General features: G+C 39.9%; 1 protein-coding gene across 3 annotated transcripts in view; it reads right to left on the reverse strand.

Moving 5' to 3' along the window:
• JADE3 (jade family PHD finger 3) overlaps positions 1–14,221 on the reverse strand; it is a 142,661-nt gene that overhangs the window by 6,316 nt on the left and 122,124 nt on the right. For all 3 annotated transcript variants that reach the window (XM_070290194.1, XM_070290195.1, XM_070290196.1), the window contains exons 9-10: positions 2,906–3,376; positions 999–1,116 (exon numbers count right to left, since the gene is read on the reverse strand). In XM_070290194.1, the coding sequence (XP_070146295.1) occupies positions 999–1,116; positions 2,906–3,376 (589 nt within the window). The remainder of the gene's footprint in view (positions 1–998; positions 1,117–2,905; positions 3,377–14,221) is intronic.

The following is a 14,221-nucleotide window of genomic DNA, read 5'->3' on the forward strand; positions in this document are numbered from 1 at the left end:
CAGTGGACATCTGTTCCCTCAAGGTCCAAACTGAACACTCAGTCCCCACTTCTATCAGGGCCTGCCATCTGTTGCTGCCACAAGCAGTTATGGGGCTGGGTCCCACTAATCAGAAGCCACATGGTCTAGGGGCCAATTTCCTTGGCACCATGGAGGCTCTTCCTGCTGTCCTCTGGTTCTCCTTGTCTTGTCTATCATGGTACTCTTATGGCTGAGCAGCCCTGCTGTCTCCTCCTACACCATTGTGCCGTGGCCTCTGATCCTCACAACTTTCCATAAGACTTTGATACCTACCTGACACCTTATTTCTGGGTGTCTCTCTTGCTCTATAGCTGGCCCTTGGCAGAAGCTGGGTTCTGCACACATTGCTCAGTGACCCCTAGTTGTCCAGGCTCTGCCACTGACCTCTGTATTAAATGAGGCAAAGGGAGGTTACAAATATCTCTGAATATGACTGTCATCATTACAGCCAAGCTCCTATGCTTAGAGTACTGTAATTATGTTCACTTGTTTCTCTCACCAAGTGGGCAGAGTTCTCTGAAGGAAGGAATTCTTTCTTGCTCACTGCTCTGTCTTCTAGCTCAGCTCTTAGTTCATAGGAGGTGCTCAACAAACATCAGTGAATAAGTGAAAAGATAAGAACCCAGATCTCCTACTAAATTCTGGCTAAGGATATGTCATTAATATAACAGATTGTTAGGATGAGTAATCCTGGAATTAAATGTTTTCCAGAAACTAGGATTAGATCGGATCCTACTGATTTCTAAATTAATCCAATGATTTTAGAATCATTTCATGGCTCCAACTAACAGCCTCCAATATCTGTCTGGGACGTAAGTTATCTGTCCTAGATTTGCAACTCCACCAACTCTACCCTGGGATTTCTTGCCTCATGAGTCAACAGTGAAATGGGCCATGTTACATCATGGTTGGACTAGAACAAATGAATTTAAAAGATTTTTAAGTGAAACAATTGATACAAAATTTATACAGCTTACCTGCAGCAATTTCCTCATTAGCAAGCTTGACTTGCAAACCAAAGATCTGTTCTTGTAATTTGTTGTATGATAGTTTCATTTTTTCTCGTCTGCTTATCATGTAGCACAGGTTTCGGACCTGTAAACCCAACCCCCAACAAATAAGAGAGTTTTGTCATGTTACACAAACCTGACAACTGAACATTGTTTAGCTAAAATTAAGACAAGTTAATTTTAAGTTACATGGGGTGGGGGGCTGAGGAGAGAAGACAGAACCTAAAAGCTGCATAAAGAGAGCTGCTACACAGGTATTCACATGGCACGGTTAATGGTGGGATCATGGTTCCCGTATCAATCAGCAGCACAAGCAAAAGCTCCAAAGCTACCTTCTCAAGTCTACTATTCCTGTCGTGGCATGGGCTTGATATTTATCTGTGCAGTCAGGCTGGGGAACTGAATGATGACTTAACAGTTTAGCTTTCCCTTTAGATCCCTGAGTAAATGGTGGCAATGCTGGATCCAGTATTCTAATGAGTGCTGGACCAGCAGGATAAAAGTCTGCTGGGAAGACTGGAAGTAGCTGTTTTGCTCACACTTTCAGCTCAGTCAAGTTTCCATAGCCACAAGGGTGAAATCCTCACTCTCTCATGCTCTCCCATCTGGACAAGTTACTCAAACTTTCTGTGTCCCAGTTTAATCATCTGAAAATAGGGATAACAGTACCTTCTTCATATGCATGTCAGGATTATGAGTTAATATTTACAAAATGCTTAGAAGAGTGGTACCACATAGTAAGTGCTATATATGTGTGAGCTAAATTTTAAAAAGTGAGTAAAATCAACCTTGCAACACTGGAAGGACTGAAGCTGAACCTCTAATACTCTGGCCACTGGAAAAGACCCTGATGCTGGGAAAGACTGAAGGCAGGAGGAGAAGGGGATGGTAGAGGACAAGATGTTTGGATGGTATCACTGACTGAAAGGACATGAGTTTGAGCAAACTCTGGGAGATGGTGACGGACTGGGAAGCCTGGCGTGCTGCAGTCCATGGGGTCGCAAAGAGTCGTACATGACTGAGTGACTGAACAACAAAAAATCTATTAGTTCCTCTCCAAATTCTGGTAGCAGAGAAAAAAACAAGCCACCATTGCACTTCATTATAAGATTCTCTAGGGTAAACACAGGACCTAACTTATCTTTAAATCCCTACAGTACCTAATTTAGTGTGAGAGTGTGTGAGTGTGTGTGAGAGTGTGTGAGAGTGTGTGAGAGTGTGTGTGTGTGTGTGTGTGTATCTCATGAGTTACACTGAATTATCTGGCACAGAGGCTCTCAACCAGGAGTAATTTTTCACCCCTACCAGGAGTAATTTTTCACCCCTAGATGGCATCTGGTAATTTGGGAACATTTTTGGTTATCACAATTGGGCATGTTGGGGGTTTGCTACTAGCATCTAGTGGGTAGAGGCCAGGGATGCTGCTAAACATTTTACAGTGTCCCCCACAACAAAGAACCATCCAGTCCCAAATGTCAATAGTACCAAGTTTAAGAAACTCTGATCTGGCACTTTCCTAAGCAAAATTCATTTTTTCTTCAGCCTGCAGTCTCGTAAGTGTGTCAGTAAAATATAGCTGAGCCAATTTAGGTTCAACAGTGGAAAAAAAGTAAACCAAGTGAAAAATTTATTTCATATTTAAGGTTCATAAAGCATCTAAGTGAGGATAGACTCTTCTATTCTCTGATGTGTCTAGTAGAATTTCAACTAAGCCCAACATTTGGGGCCACAGTGAAATCAGAAGATAAGCAAGGGCACAGAAGCCTATACTACAACTATAAATGGTTGTTGTTGTTTTTTTTTAATCTAGAAGTGTGGCCTCCATTCCTATGCAGACCAAGACGTATACACTAGGTCATAGTTGGTCACCTTACCCTCTCTAGGTCTTGCCGTAGGTGCATAAACATTCTCATGCGAGTGTGAATACTCTCTTCTCTTGGCTGTACCAGGACATTTTCTTCTTCCTCTTTTGGAGGAAATAATGGCTTATTGAAGTTACTCTTCCGCTTCAGCTTCCAGTAGTTATAGATGAAGTCCACAATTAGCATGGGCAGCCCCAGCTCTGTGGCCACATCTTCCACATTGACCATGGAATAGAACTCCTCCTCTAGCTCCCGAAGCTTCTGTGCCCGCAGACTGGTCTTCTCACTCTTGGCCTGGCTTTGCTCTGAAGCCCTGTGTAGGGGGTACTCAGACTCCCTGAGCTTTTGCCTGCTTTGGCTGTGCTTGAGGCAGTATGACTTGAACTTTACTTCATCCCCCTTATCTAGGATGGTCTTCATTTCTAGGCTGTGCTCGAAGGCACAGGTGACATGGAAGGCAGTGATGCAACTTTTTATTGAGCACTGTGGGGAGAAAAGATGTGTTAAGGCAGCAGGGCTGTGTGGGGAAGAGGAAGCTCTATGTACCTGGGCCTAAACTGAGAGCTCATAGGAAGCAAAGAAAAGACAGGGAGAAAGTTGGTCTTAAACTGACTATGACGGACATCTTACAAGAAAGCCCGGAAATCTACTCTTTTACAAAACAGTAAAAACAGAGGCAAAAAAATTTTTTTTTCCAAACTCTTCTTTAAATTTTAGCACAAGCGTTAAGTTTTTCTGAGAATTCTTCTTTGGCCCCTATAAAGAGTCATGCTGTATTTTTTCTGTGACCCCAATATCACCTAATGGTCCTTTTAAACTACACTTAGAGCATAACAAATGTAAAATTCCTGGCCATGGTTCTAAAAGACAGAAGCTGTGTCATTCATCTTTGCATTGTCATCAACTATTGAACTAACAAGTGCTCAAGAAATGCTTCTGAACAAATGAAAGAAAAACAGAAGCAATATTACTGCCAGAACAGCTACTGGTTCTAAAAAAAGTCACAGGAACTCCAATATTTAAGTAACCTAACTTCTTGAAATTGGTCTTATAGAGCTGTGCTGTCCAACATGGTAGCTAAGGTAGCCAACTGGCTATCTTAAATTACATATAAAATAAAATTAAAATTACATACAATTAAAAATTCAATTCCTTAGTCACACTAGCCACATTTCAATCATACTGGACAGCACAAATTTCCATCACATCATAGAAAGTTCTACTGGACAGTATGGTTACAGACAATCTGGAATTAAGTTTATAATATTCTTCCATTCATAGATGTAACACATTTCTTAGGTACCATTATGGGACATGCACTGAGGATTCACAGGGAGGCAAAGAGAACCTAGCCCATGACTGCTAGACTCTTGTGCTTCAGTTAGTTTCAATTACCATTTGTTATGGCTATGTTACAGTTTTCCTTCCAAAGATTTAACATGCACATGTATTTATATTTTTATGAAAATAAAAGAAGGAAAGCAATGGAGGATCTGTTTCAAAAGATATAGTGGGAATTCCCATGATTAAAGCCAAGTCTCACATCTTTTGGAAGCATGCATCTGGAGGGCAGACTGCTCAATTATCTATATGTTGGGTTTTTGATAACAAAACATAGAGAATGACCTTGGATACGAATAAAGACTAAAAAAATGAAAAACCTGGCAGGCTTCCTTAAAGATTGAGAAATTCAACACTTGAAAATACTGGCAACACAAGAAAAGATATTCAACATCGCTTGTTATTAGAGAAATGCAAACCAAAATAATAGTGAGTTATCACCTCATGCTGGTCAGAATGGCCACCATCAAAAAATTTTACAAAGTATAAATGCTGGAGAGGATGCAGAGCAAAGGGAACTCTCTTGCACTGCTGATGAGAATGTAAATTGATAAAACCAGTAAGGAGAACAGTATGGAGATTTCTTTAAAAACTAGGAATAAAGCTATCATATAACTCAGTAACATATAACTGAGTAATCCCATTACTGCGCATGTACTCTGAAAAACTGTAATTCAAGACACATGTACCCCCAATATTCATTGCAGCACTATTTATAATAGCTAGGTCATGGAAGCAACCTAGATGACCATCAACAGATGAACAGATAAAGAAGTTGTGGTACATATATACAGTGGAATATCAGCCATAAAAATGAACAAATCTGAGTCAGTTGAAATGAGGTGGATGAACCTATAGCCTGTTATACAGAGTGAAGTCAGAAAGAGAAAAACAACTATCGTGTGTTAATGCATATATATGGAATCTAGAAAAATGGTACTGATGAATCTATCTTCAGGGAAGGACAAGACTACAGGACTGTCTTGTGGGCGCAGTGAGGGAAGGAGAAGGTGTGAGGAATCGAGAGAGTAGCACTGACATATATACACACTACCATGCGTAAAATAGATAGCTAATGAAAAGCTGCTATATAACACAGGGAGCCCAGCCCAGCACTCTGTGACGACCTAGAGGGGTAGGATGGGGGGCTGGGAGGGAGGCTCAAGAGTCAGGGGATATATATATGTGTGTATGTATACACATACACACATACAAACACTTATGGTTGATGTGTTGTATAGCAGAAACCAACACAACATAGTAAAGCAATTATCCTCCAATTAAAACAAAGAATACTGGCAACCACCAAAGCTTTAATGGGAGCAGATTCCACTTAATCTAATTTCACAGGATAAATAATTCCAAGGATGAACAACAATTCAAAGATCATCTTATCCAACCTCATACGTGTTATTACTTGTGAAAGTAGTGAAAGTGTTAGTTGCTTAGTCGTGTCTGAATCTTTGCGACCCCATGGACTGTAGCCTACCAGGCTCCCCTATCCATGTAATTTTCCAGGCAAGAATATTAGAGTGTGTTGCCATTTCCTTCTCCAGGGGATCTTCTTGAACCTGTGTCTCCTGAATTGCAGGTGGATTCTTTATTGTCTGAGCAACCAGGGAAGCCCATTATTATTTGTACTTCCTGTAAAGTACCCGATTTTCTACCTAAACTGCCCCCTACCCTCAACTCCTACTTTTCAGTTAAGTGGTACTCTAGCCACCTACTGCATTCCTAAAACAGCCCACCCCAACTTAGCTTAACTGGAAGAGTTTGTTCCATTACACTGAAATTTGTATCCTTAAGAAAAGCCTCATGAAAACAAGGATGATGAAAAGCCCAGACTATACTTTTATCTGGATACCTTCTGTTATCCCTTGACTAAGAAACTAACTGGTCGTTTAAAAAACAAGTAGCAAAAGGCATTCCATAGGAAAAGGTTAAAAATGTTGGGCATAGTGCTCTTCTGCTGTTTAATAGACAAAAATGAGGGAAGAGAAAGCAAAAGGAATGTTTTCTGTTCAAGGAGATGAGTGTGTGACATAAAACTACTACTGATGGGAAGCTAGAAACAGATCTCTCTCAGATCAAATTTATAAAATGTAGAGACATAAATATAAATTACTCAAAATAAAAGACAATAACATGAACAAGAATTGGGTACATAGATGAAAAATGAAATGTCCCTAGGAAATTGCCATAAAATCCATCTAGTTTCAAAAAAGGTCATTCTAAGGTCATACTCAAAGCTGGAAGTCCACATACTTATCTTGGTGATAAAGGAGAAATGCTAACCAATCAAATAACTTTTTACTTTTTTCCAAAAATATATATTTGGCACATTCTATTAAACAAAATGCTTTTGTAAATATCTCATTTCTACTGTAATCACTTAAGGTGAGAGGGGTGGTGGTGTTTTAATGCCCATTTAAAAGGAACAGCTTTACTGAGATATAATTTACACACCACAAAACTCATCAATTTTAAACATTTCAATTTAAAATTTAAATTAAATTCAATTAAAAACATTTCAATGTTTTTAGTGTATTTACAGAGTTGTACAACCACCACCACTATGTAATTCCACTACATTTTCATCACCCCCAAAAGAAATCTCATTTCTATTTGCCACTCCCTGTTCCCAATCCCAGCCCTGAGCAACCACTAATCTACTTTGTGTCTCTATAGAAATGCCTAGTCTGGGCATTTCATGTAAGTGGAATCATAGGTGGCAGTTTATATCTGGTTTCTTTCTTAGCATGTTTTCAAGGTTCATCCATGTTGCAGCATGTATTAGAATTTCATCCTTTTAAAAATATGGCCAAATAATATTGCATTATATTGGATATACCACATTTGTTTATCCACTCTTCAGTTGATGGACATTTAGACTATTTTTACTTTTTAGCTATCATGAAATAATGCTGCTATGAAGATTTGTGTACCAGTTTTTGTGTGGACATATGTTTTCATTTCTCTTTGGTAATGTGCAATAAAAGATTAACTTTGCCAAAGAAAACTTTGGCCCTTTGCCTCTAGCTCCTGAGAGGTAACCTCTTAACCTTCAGAATGTCCTGTCTGATAAGAGTGTCTTTATTTACCTGGAGGCCTTGGGCCATGTCAGATAGTCTCTGCTAACAATGTGATTTATGGTGGAGGCTCTGAGTCATGTGGTATCAGCCTGACTTTTGGAGGGACTGGAGAGACTAGAGACTAAGTCCAGCTATGCAGGTGGTCAGTCATGTCTACATGACCAACTCCTAATAAAATCTCTGAACACCAAGGTGGTTTTGCTGGTTGGCAATACTCTGGGTATTATCATACATCAGTGCTGAGAAAAATAAGCACTGTCCAAAAGATTCCTCTTAGAGAGGAAACTGGAAGCTCTGTGCCTGGTCTCTTCTGGATCCTGCTCTATGTACCTCTTTTGCTGATTTTAATCTGTATTCTTTCACTGTAATAAACTATGACCATGAGTATAATTGTTTTTTGAGTTCTGTGAGTCCTTCTAATGAATTATTGAATTTGAGGGTGGTCTTGGGGACCTCAAACTTGTAGATATATACTTCGAAGTGGAATTACCAAGACATATAGTAACTCTATGTCTAACTTTTTGAAGAATTGCCAAACTGTTTTCCACAGTAGTTATGCATTTTACATTCCCACCAGCAACACATAAGTGTTCTAATTTCTCCACCTTCTTGCCAATAACTGTTATTGTCTGCTTTTTTGATTATTACCACCCTAATGAGTATGAAGTAATATCTCACTGTGGTTTACTTTTAAAGGGGTTAAGAAGAAATAATTTTCTACTTATTTTTCAGAAATTACAGAAGAGATATGAGTTTTTGAAATACTTTCATTAGAGGGAAAATGCTATCCTTACACGTTCACATTTGTAAGGGGAGTTGGAGTTTCTTGTGGGATGAGAATTGAATCAGATAGGGTGGTTAGAATAAAAATCTTTGAAAAAGAACACCAGAGACTGATTTAGGAATTAAATTGTTTCTTGCCTCTTTAAAGAAATATTTTATTCCTCACCCTAAAAGAAAACAGTGTGTACTCCTCAAAAGCAGATAACATCTGCGCTAAACACCATGGGCCTGGTGCATTTGTCCTCAGCAGTTTTTATCCTGCTGTAGGACAGTGTCCATTTGGTTGCCCTTAATACCCAGTAATCTGTGAACAGACAAATGGGTGATATCAGAGCAATTTTCTCAAAGTCTGGTCACTGACACCATGTCATAAATGGTTCAAAGTCAGCCTACAAAACTTATTTAGCTGTTATGTACTTAAACTCTAGCACCAACAATAGCCATCAGTCCTTCTGATCTCTCATCCCTAAGGGTCTGCAAGGTCTGATGGGTGATGTCACTTGAGTGTTATTTAACTTTTCTCATGTTTGTATCTGGCCTCCCTTAATAGACTATATATGCCTGAAGGCAAGAACCAGAAATATCTTAGAACAGGAACAATCTGTACTCACAAATAAAATTTGGAATATATGAAAAAAATATTAAGGTGCTTTCCCTCTTATTTTTTTTGGTGCCCTTTAATCTTAATATTTAATTTCCTTCTCTACTAGTACCACCTTTAATAGTCACTGAGTAGACATACTTGCATTTCCCCACTTGTCAAAGATTTTCACTTGTTTTAAAAAAGTTCACTTCCCTCATAGTCAAAAGCTGTTTACTGTTAGCCTAACAGTAAACTCCTGGCTGCCCACCAATTTATTCTGACTTCAATATATATGCATGTAACTCCAGACATGCCCACATTCCTTTACTGTCAAAGGGGGCACCTATACTAGCACCAAATGTTTAATGATTCTATTCAGTTTGGCTGGATGAATGCCGGGACTTTACATCAACAAAGTCAGATTGATGCCAGGAAATAATATTAATATGAACAATAACAACAAATACAATTACTAGTACCACAAATATTTACTGAGTATTCAGTATCTGTTAGGCACCGTGTTAAGTTCTTCACCACCTCCTTAAGCAGGTACTATTTTATCATCTCCATTTGTAGTTGTGGAAACTGAGGAACAGATCTGGTAGGTAACTTCCTCAAGACTACATAACAAACAAGAGATGGAACCAGGATTTGGACCCCAGGAATCTGGCTTCAAATGTCATATTTTTAACAACTGTTCTTTCTTTCTTTTTCCCTCAAGGAAGGCCTAAAACATCTAGATTTAGGCTTAATGGGGCTTGAAGATAAGATACATAAGGACCCTAAAGGAATTCTGGAAAGGTGGCAGATGGACTGTGTGTCCATGGTCTAGGCAAAATTTGGAGCTGTCTGGGATATCTGTTTAGAACCCAGTCTTTAGGATCTGTTCCAGGATTACCAGAAACTTTCATCCTCAGAAGAAAGGTTCTAGCTCCCAGATATGGAGGCTGTAGATAGTGGCTAGTCTAGACCCCAAAACCACCAGTGTAATATTCTATCCTTGCCGAATGAATGTTTCCAAATCCAAAGAAGGGGAGAGATGTGGGTATTCCCCACTGCTGGAAGGTAGGAAGAATAAATACAATTCACAGTTAAGAAATCTCTATGAAGAGTTTATAAAGCAAAGTACTCGAAATGTGTGACTAATCACAAATACCCTTAAATAAACCTCTGAAAAACAATGATGCTAATAAAACTTGACCCCCACCCATATTCGGCTTATACTAATAGAGTGTGCTTTGTTTTCCATAGCTGATATCTAGTTTTACTGTGGCAAGTGAAAGTGAAGTCGCTCAGTCGTGTCCAACTCTTTGTGACCCCGTGGACTGTAGCCCTCCAGGCTCCTCCATCCATGGGATTCTCCAGGCAAGAATACTGGAGTGGGTTGCCATTTCCTTCTCCAGGGGATCTTCCTGACCCAGGGATCAAACCCAGGTCTCCCGCATTGCAGGCAGACGCTTTAACCTCTGAGCCACCAGGGTTTTACTGTGGCAAAAGAGACCAAAACCCCTTTTCCCTTTTAAGCCACCATTAAGTTAATTCCAAACTGGTAAGTAATTTAGAATCGTGTTTCCTGTATGGGAATCAAAAGCAGTAAACAAATACAGTATATTGGTATAAGCAGAACATAGGTGGAGAAAAACACAACCACACTTCACAAGGTCACCTGCAGTTCACTCTCCCTCACCTCGGGGGAAGATTTTTAATGCAGCCTGGCACTTAAACTGGACTTTCCCAAACCAAAACACTATTTCACACCTCTTCTCTCCCCAGACTGGAGACTTCACCCACATCCTAACTCTCAGCTGATGATTCTGTTTCCTGCCTCACTGAGGAAATTACAACAATCAAAAGAGCACTATGCAGATTCCCAGCAGCACACCTACTTAATACTGTGCCTACATACTCTGCCTTTGAGTCTGTTACCCGGGAAGAACAATCTGTGCTCTTACCTGAAGCCGCCCCTCTCTCACCTACTGAAAAACCTCTATCCAACAGTTTTTCCTCTGGGTCACTCTCTTTGCATGCATACTGTTATGTTCTATATGTTAACAAGCAAACATACAGTGTTAACTGTTAGTCGCTCAGTCGTGCCTGACTCTTTGTGACCACATGGATTGCAGCCCACCAGGCTCCTCTGTCCATGAAATTTTCCAGGTAAGGATACTGGAGTGGGTTGCCATTTCCCTCTCCAGGGTATCTTCCCGACCCAGGGATCGAACCTGGGTCTCCTGCACTGCAGGCAGATTCTTTACCGACTGAGCTACAGTAATACACAGGGAACTGGTTCTAGACTTCCTGTGGGTACCAAAATCCATGGATGCTTAATCCCTTATATATTGATAAAACGGCAAAGTATTTACATGTAACCTATGCACGTCCTCCCATACTTTAAATCATTATAAAAGCTAATACAATGCAAATGCTATGTAATAGTTATCTGTGCAAGGCAAATTCAAATTTCCTTTTTGGAACTCTCTGGAATTTTTTCTGAATATTTTCAATTTGCCATTGGTTGAACCTGTGGATGTGGAACCTGTGGAAACAGAGGGCTGACCGTACACACTTGTTATTTCTTCCATCTTTTTTTTTCCCATTCTATTTTATTTTTTATTTATTTTTACTTTACAATACTGTATTGGTTTTGCCATACATTGACATGAATCTGCCACGGGTGTACATGAGTTCCCAATCCTGAACCCCCCTCCCACCACCCTCCCCATATCATCTCTCTGGGTCATCTCAGGGCACCAGCCCCAAGCATCCTGTATCCTGTATCAAACCTAGACTGGCAATTCGTTTCTTACATGATAGTATACATGTTTCAATGCCATTCTCCCAAATCATCCCACCCTCTCCCTCTCCCACAGAGTCCAAAATTTCTTCCATCTTAAAGAGTGAACTTCTTTTCCCCACTTTTCCATACCTCCTACTCTATTTCTTTGCCCTGACCTTTGGCAATGTAGCTTTTGCCATCACTACTCCACCTAAATTGCTCATCCAGATTACTAATAATCACATTGCTAAATTCAGGGATCAATTTGTAGTCCTCATCTTACTTCAGCAGTATTTTTACATCACTGATCATTTCCTTCTCCTTGAAATGCTTTCTTTCCTTGGTTTCTAGGCTACTACACTCTCTTGGTTTCCTCCTGTCTCCCTGATGACTTCTCAGTCTCCTCTCCTCTCTCTCCCTATTCCCCCAACTACTTAACACTGGAATGCTTCAAGGTCTAGTGCTTGGTACTATTCTCCTCTCTATCTACACACACTCACTCAGTGAACTTACCCAGTTCAGGGTAAAGATATCTACAGGACAATGACTCCCAAATTTATGTCTTCGGTCCAAAACTTCCTCACAAGTCCCACAGACAATCATCAGTCTGACATTTCTACTACGATATCTGATAGACATCTCAAACTCAAATATCTAAAACTGAACTCATGTTGATCTTTCCCTCCACATCTCTTCTAACTGGAGATTATTCCATTCAGTATATGGAAACTTTACCCTTCTCCCTGTTTGGGCCAAAGTCTGGAAACATCCCCAACTCCTATCTTTCTCTCTCACCATGCGTCCTATTCATAGCTAATCCTGTTGGCTCTATTTTCAACATTCATCCAGAACCCAATCACTTTTCACCACCTCCACAGGGCTATCACTCCAGACAAAGCCACCCCAGCCATCTCTCAAGGATTACTGTAAAAGTTTCCGAATTGCTTTTCTCGTTCCTAACCTCCCCTCCTCACAGTCTACTCCAAATAAGAAGCCAGAGCGTCTATTTTTGTTTGTAACATTTTACTATGGAAAAATCTACATAAAGGCATAGAGAACACTCATTATATACTCATTATCCAGCTTTGATAATTAATGTATGACCTATCTTGTTTCATTTTTAACCTCTGTAGTACCCTGCTCTCCAGACTGTTTTGAAGCAAATCTTAGACATCATTCCATAGTGATCTGTTAAAAATATAAATCAAATTATGTCACTCATCTGCTCAAAACCTGCCAAAGCTCCCCCTTTAACTGCTGAGCAGAAACAAAAGATCTTTTTTTTTTTAATCTTTTGGCAGCACTGTGTGGCATGTGGCATCTTAGTTCCCTTGAAAAGGGACCAAACCCATGCCCTTTGCCTTGGAAACTTGGAGTCTTAACCACTGGACAGCCAGGAAAGTCCTCAAATAAAAGACCTTATAAGGGCCCTGGGAACCCTTCACCATGGGCTTGCACACCATGGCCTGCAGACCAAATGCAGCCAGCTGCCTGTTGTTTTGTGGCCCAAGAAATAAGAATAGGAGCTTAAGATGGTTTTTACATTTTTAAAAAGTGGAAAACAATCAAAAGAAAAAGAATATTTTATGACAAAGTGACTTTCAAATTTTAGAGTCCATAAATAAAGTTTTATTAGTATATAGCCATGGTCATTTGCTTAAGTACTGTCTATGGCTGCCTTTGTGCTATAAAGACAGAGATGACTAATTGTAACACAGAGTATATGGCCCGAAAAGCTTAAATATTTACTACCTGGCCCTATACAGAAAAAAGTTGCCAACCCTTGCCCTAACCAGTCAGGTCCCTGTATAATCTCTCTGATCTTCTCTTCCTACACACTCCATTACAGTCTCACTGGCCTCTTTCCTATCACTCAGACAGGCCAAACACACTCCTGTTTCAGGGCCTTTGCACTGGCTGATCCCTCTACTGGGAACATTTTTACCCCAAATATATGCAGTGTCTTCTCTCACCTTCGAGTCTTTGCTCAAATGTCACCAACTATGGTGAGTCTTACTCTGACCACTTTATTTAAACTTGTAGTGTATGCCCCCTGCCTGACAATCCCCATCTTCTTTCTATACTTCATATTTTGGCACATTTTCCCTTTCCATAGCACATACTGTCTTATAATGTGCTATTTAGTATCTATTGCTTATCACTGATTTCTCTCAAATCAAAATGTAAGTTCCCTGGTGCAAAGTTCTTTTTTAGTCCATTGATAAATCCAAAGTGCCTAGAACAATGCCTGGCACACAATTAGGCACTCAAATATTTGTTGAATAAGTGAAATTCCTAATAATCAAAATTTTAAGAGACTTTTATGATCACCACAGCAGCATACATCTCTACTTCACTGATCCATGTATCAACACAATGATAATTGAAGCATGGCAGGTACCTCACAGAAGAAATTCTCCACCTGATACTGACCACAGTGAGGTAACAAGAAAGTCAACATTGTTTACACCAAAGAGTTGCTGAAATCTCTTACCCAAGCCACTGCTGCCAGTTGTTGGCATAGCTACGAATGCATGATAACTATAATGGAGAGGCTGGCAGATAGTTACCTAACAATCAAAGGACATTATTTAAAGTATACATTCAGTGGCTCCTAAACCAAGGAAGAAGAAAAGTTGAGCTATGCATCCTACGTAGCTGCTATTTCTCCAGTGGCTTTGGATGCTGATCAGCATTTGGGAGATAGTTGAGGTGGTATAGCAAAGGTCCAAATAAGAGAGATTAGCCAGAAA

The sequence above is a fragment of the Ovis canadensis genome, chromosome X (assembly GCF_042477335.2).
Source record: "Ovis canadensis isolate MfBH-ARS-UI-01 breed Bighorn chromosome X, ARS-UI_OviCan_v2, whole genome shotgun sequence".
NCBI lineage: Eukaryota > Metazoa > Chordata > Mammalia > Artiodactyla > Bovidae > Ovis > Ovis canadensis.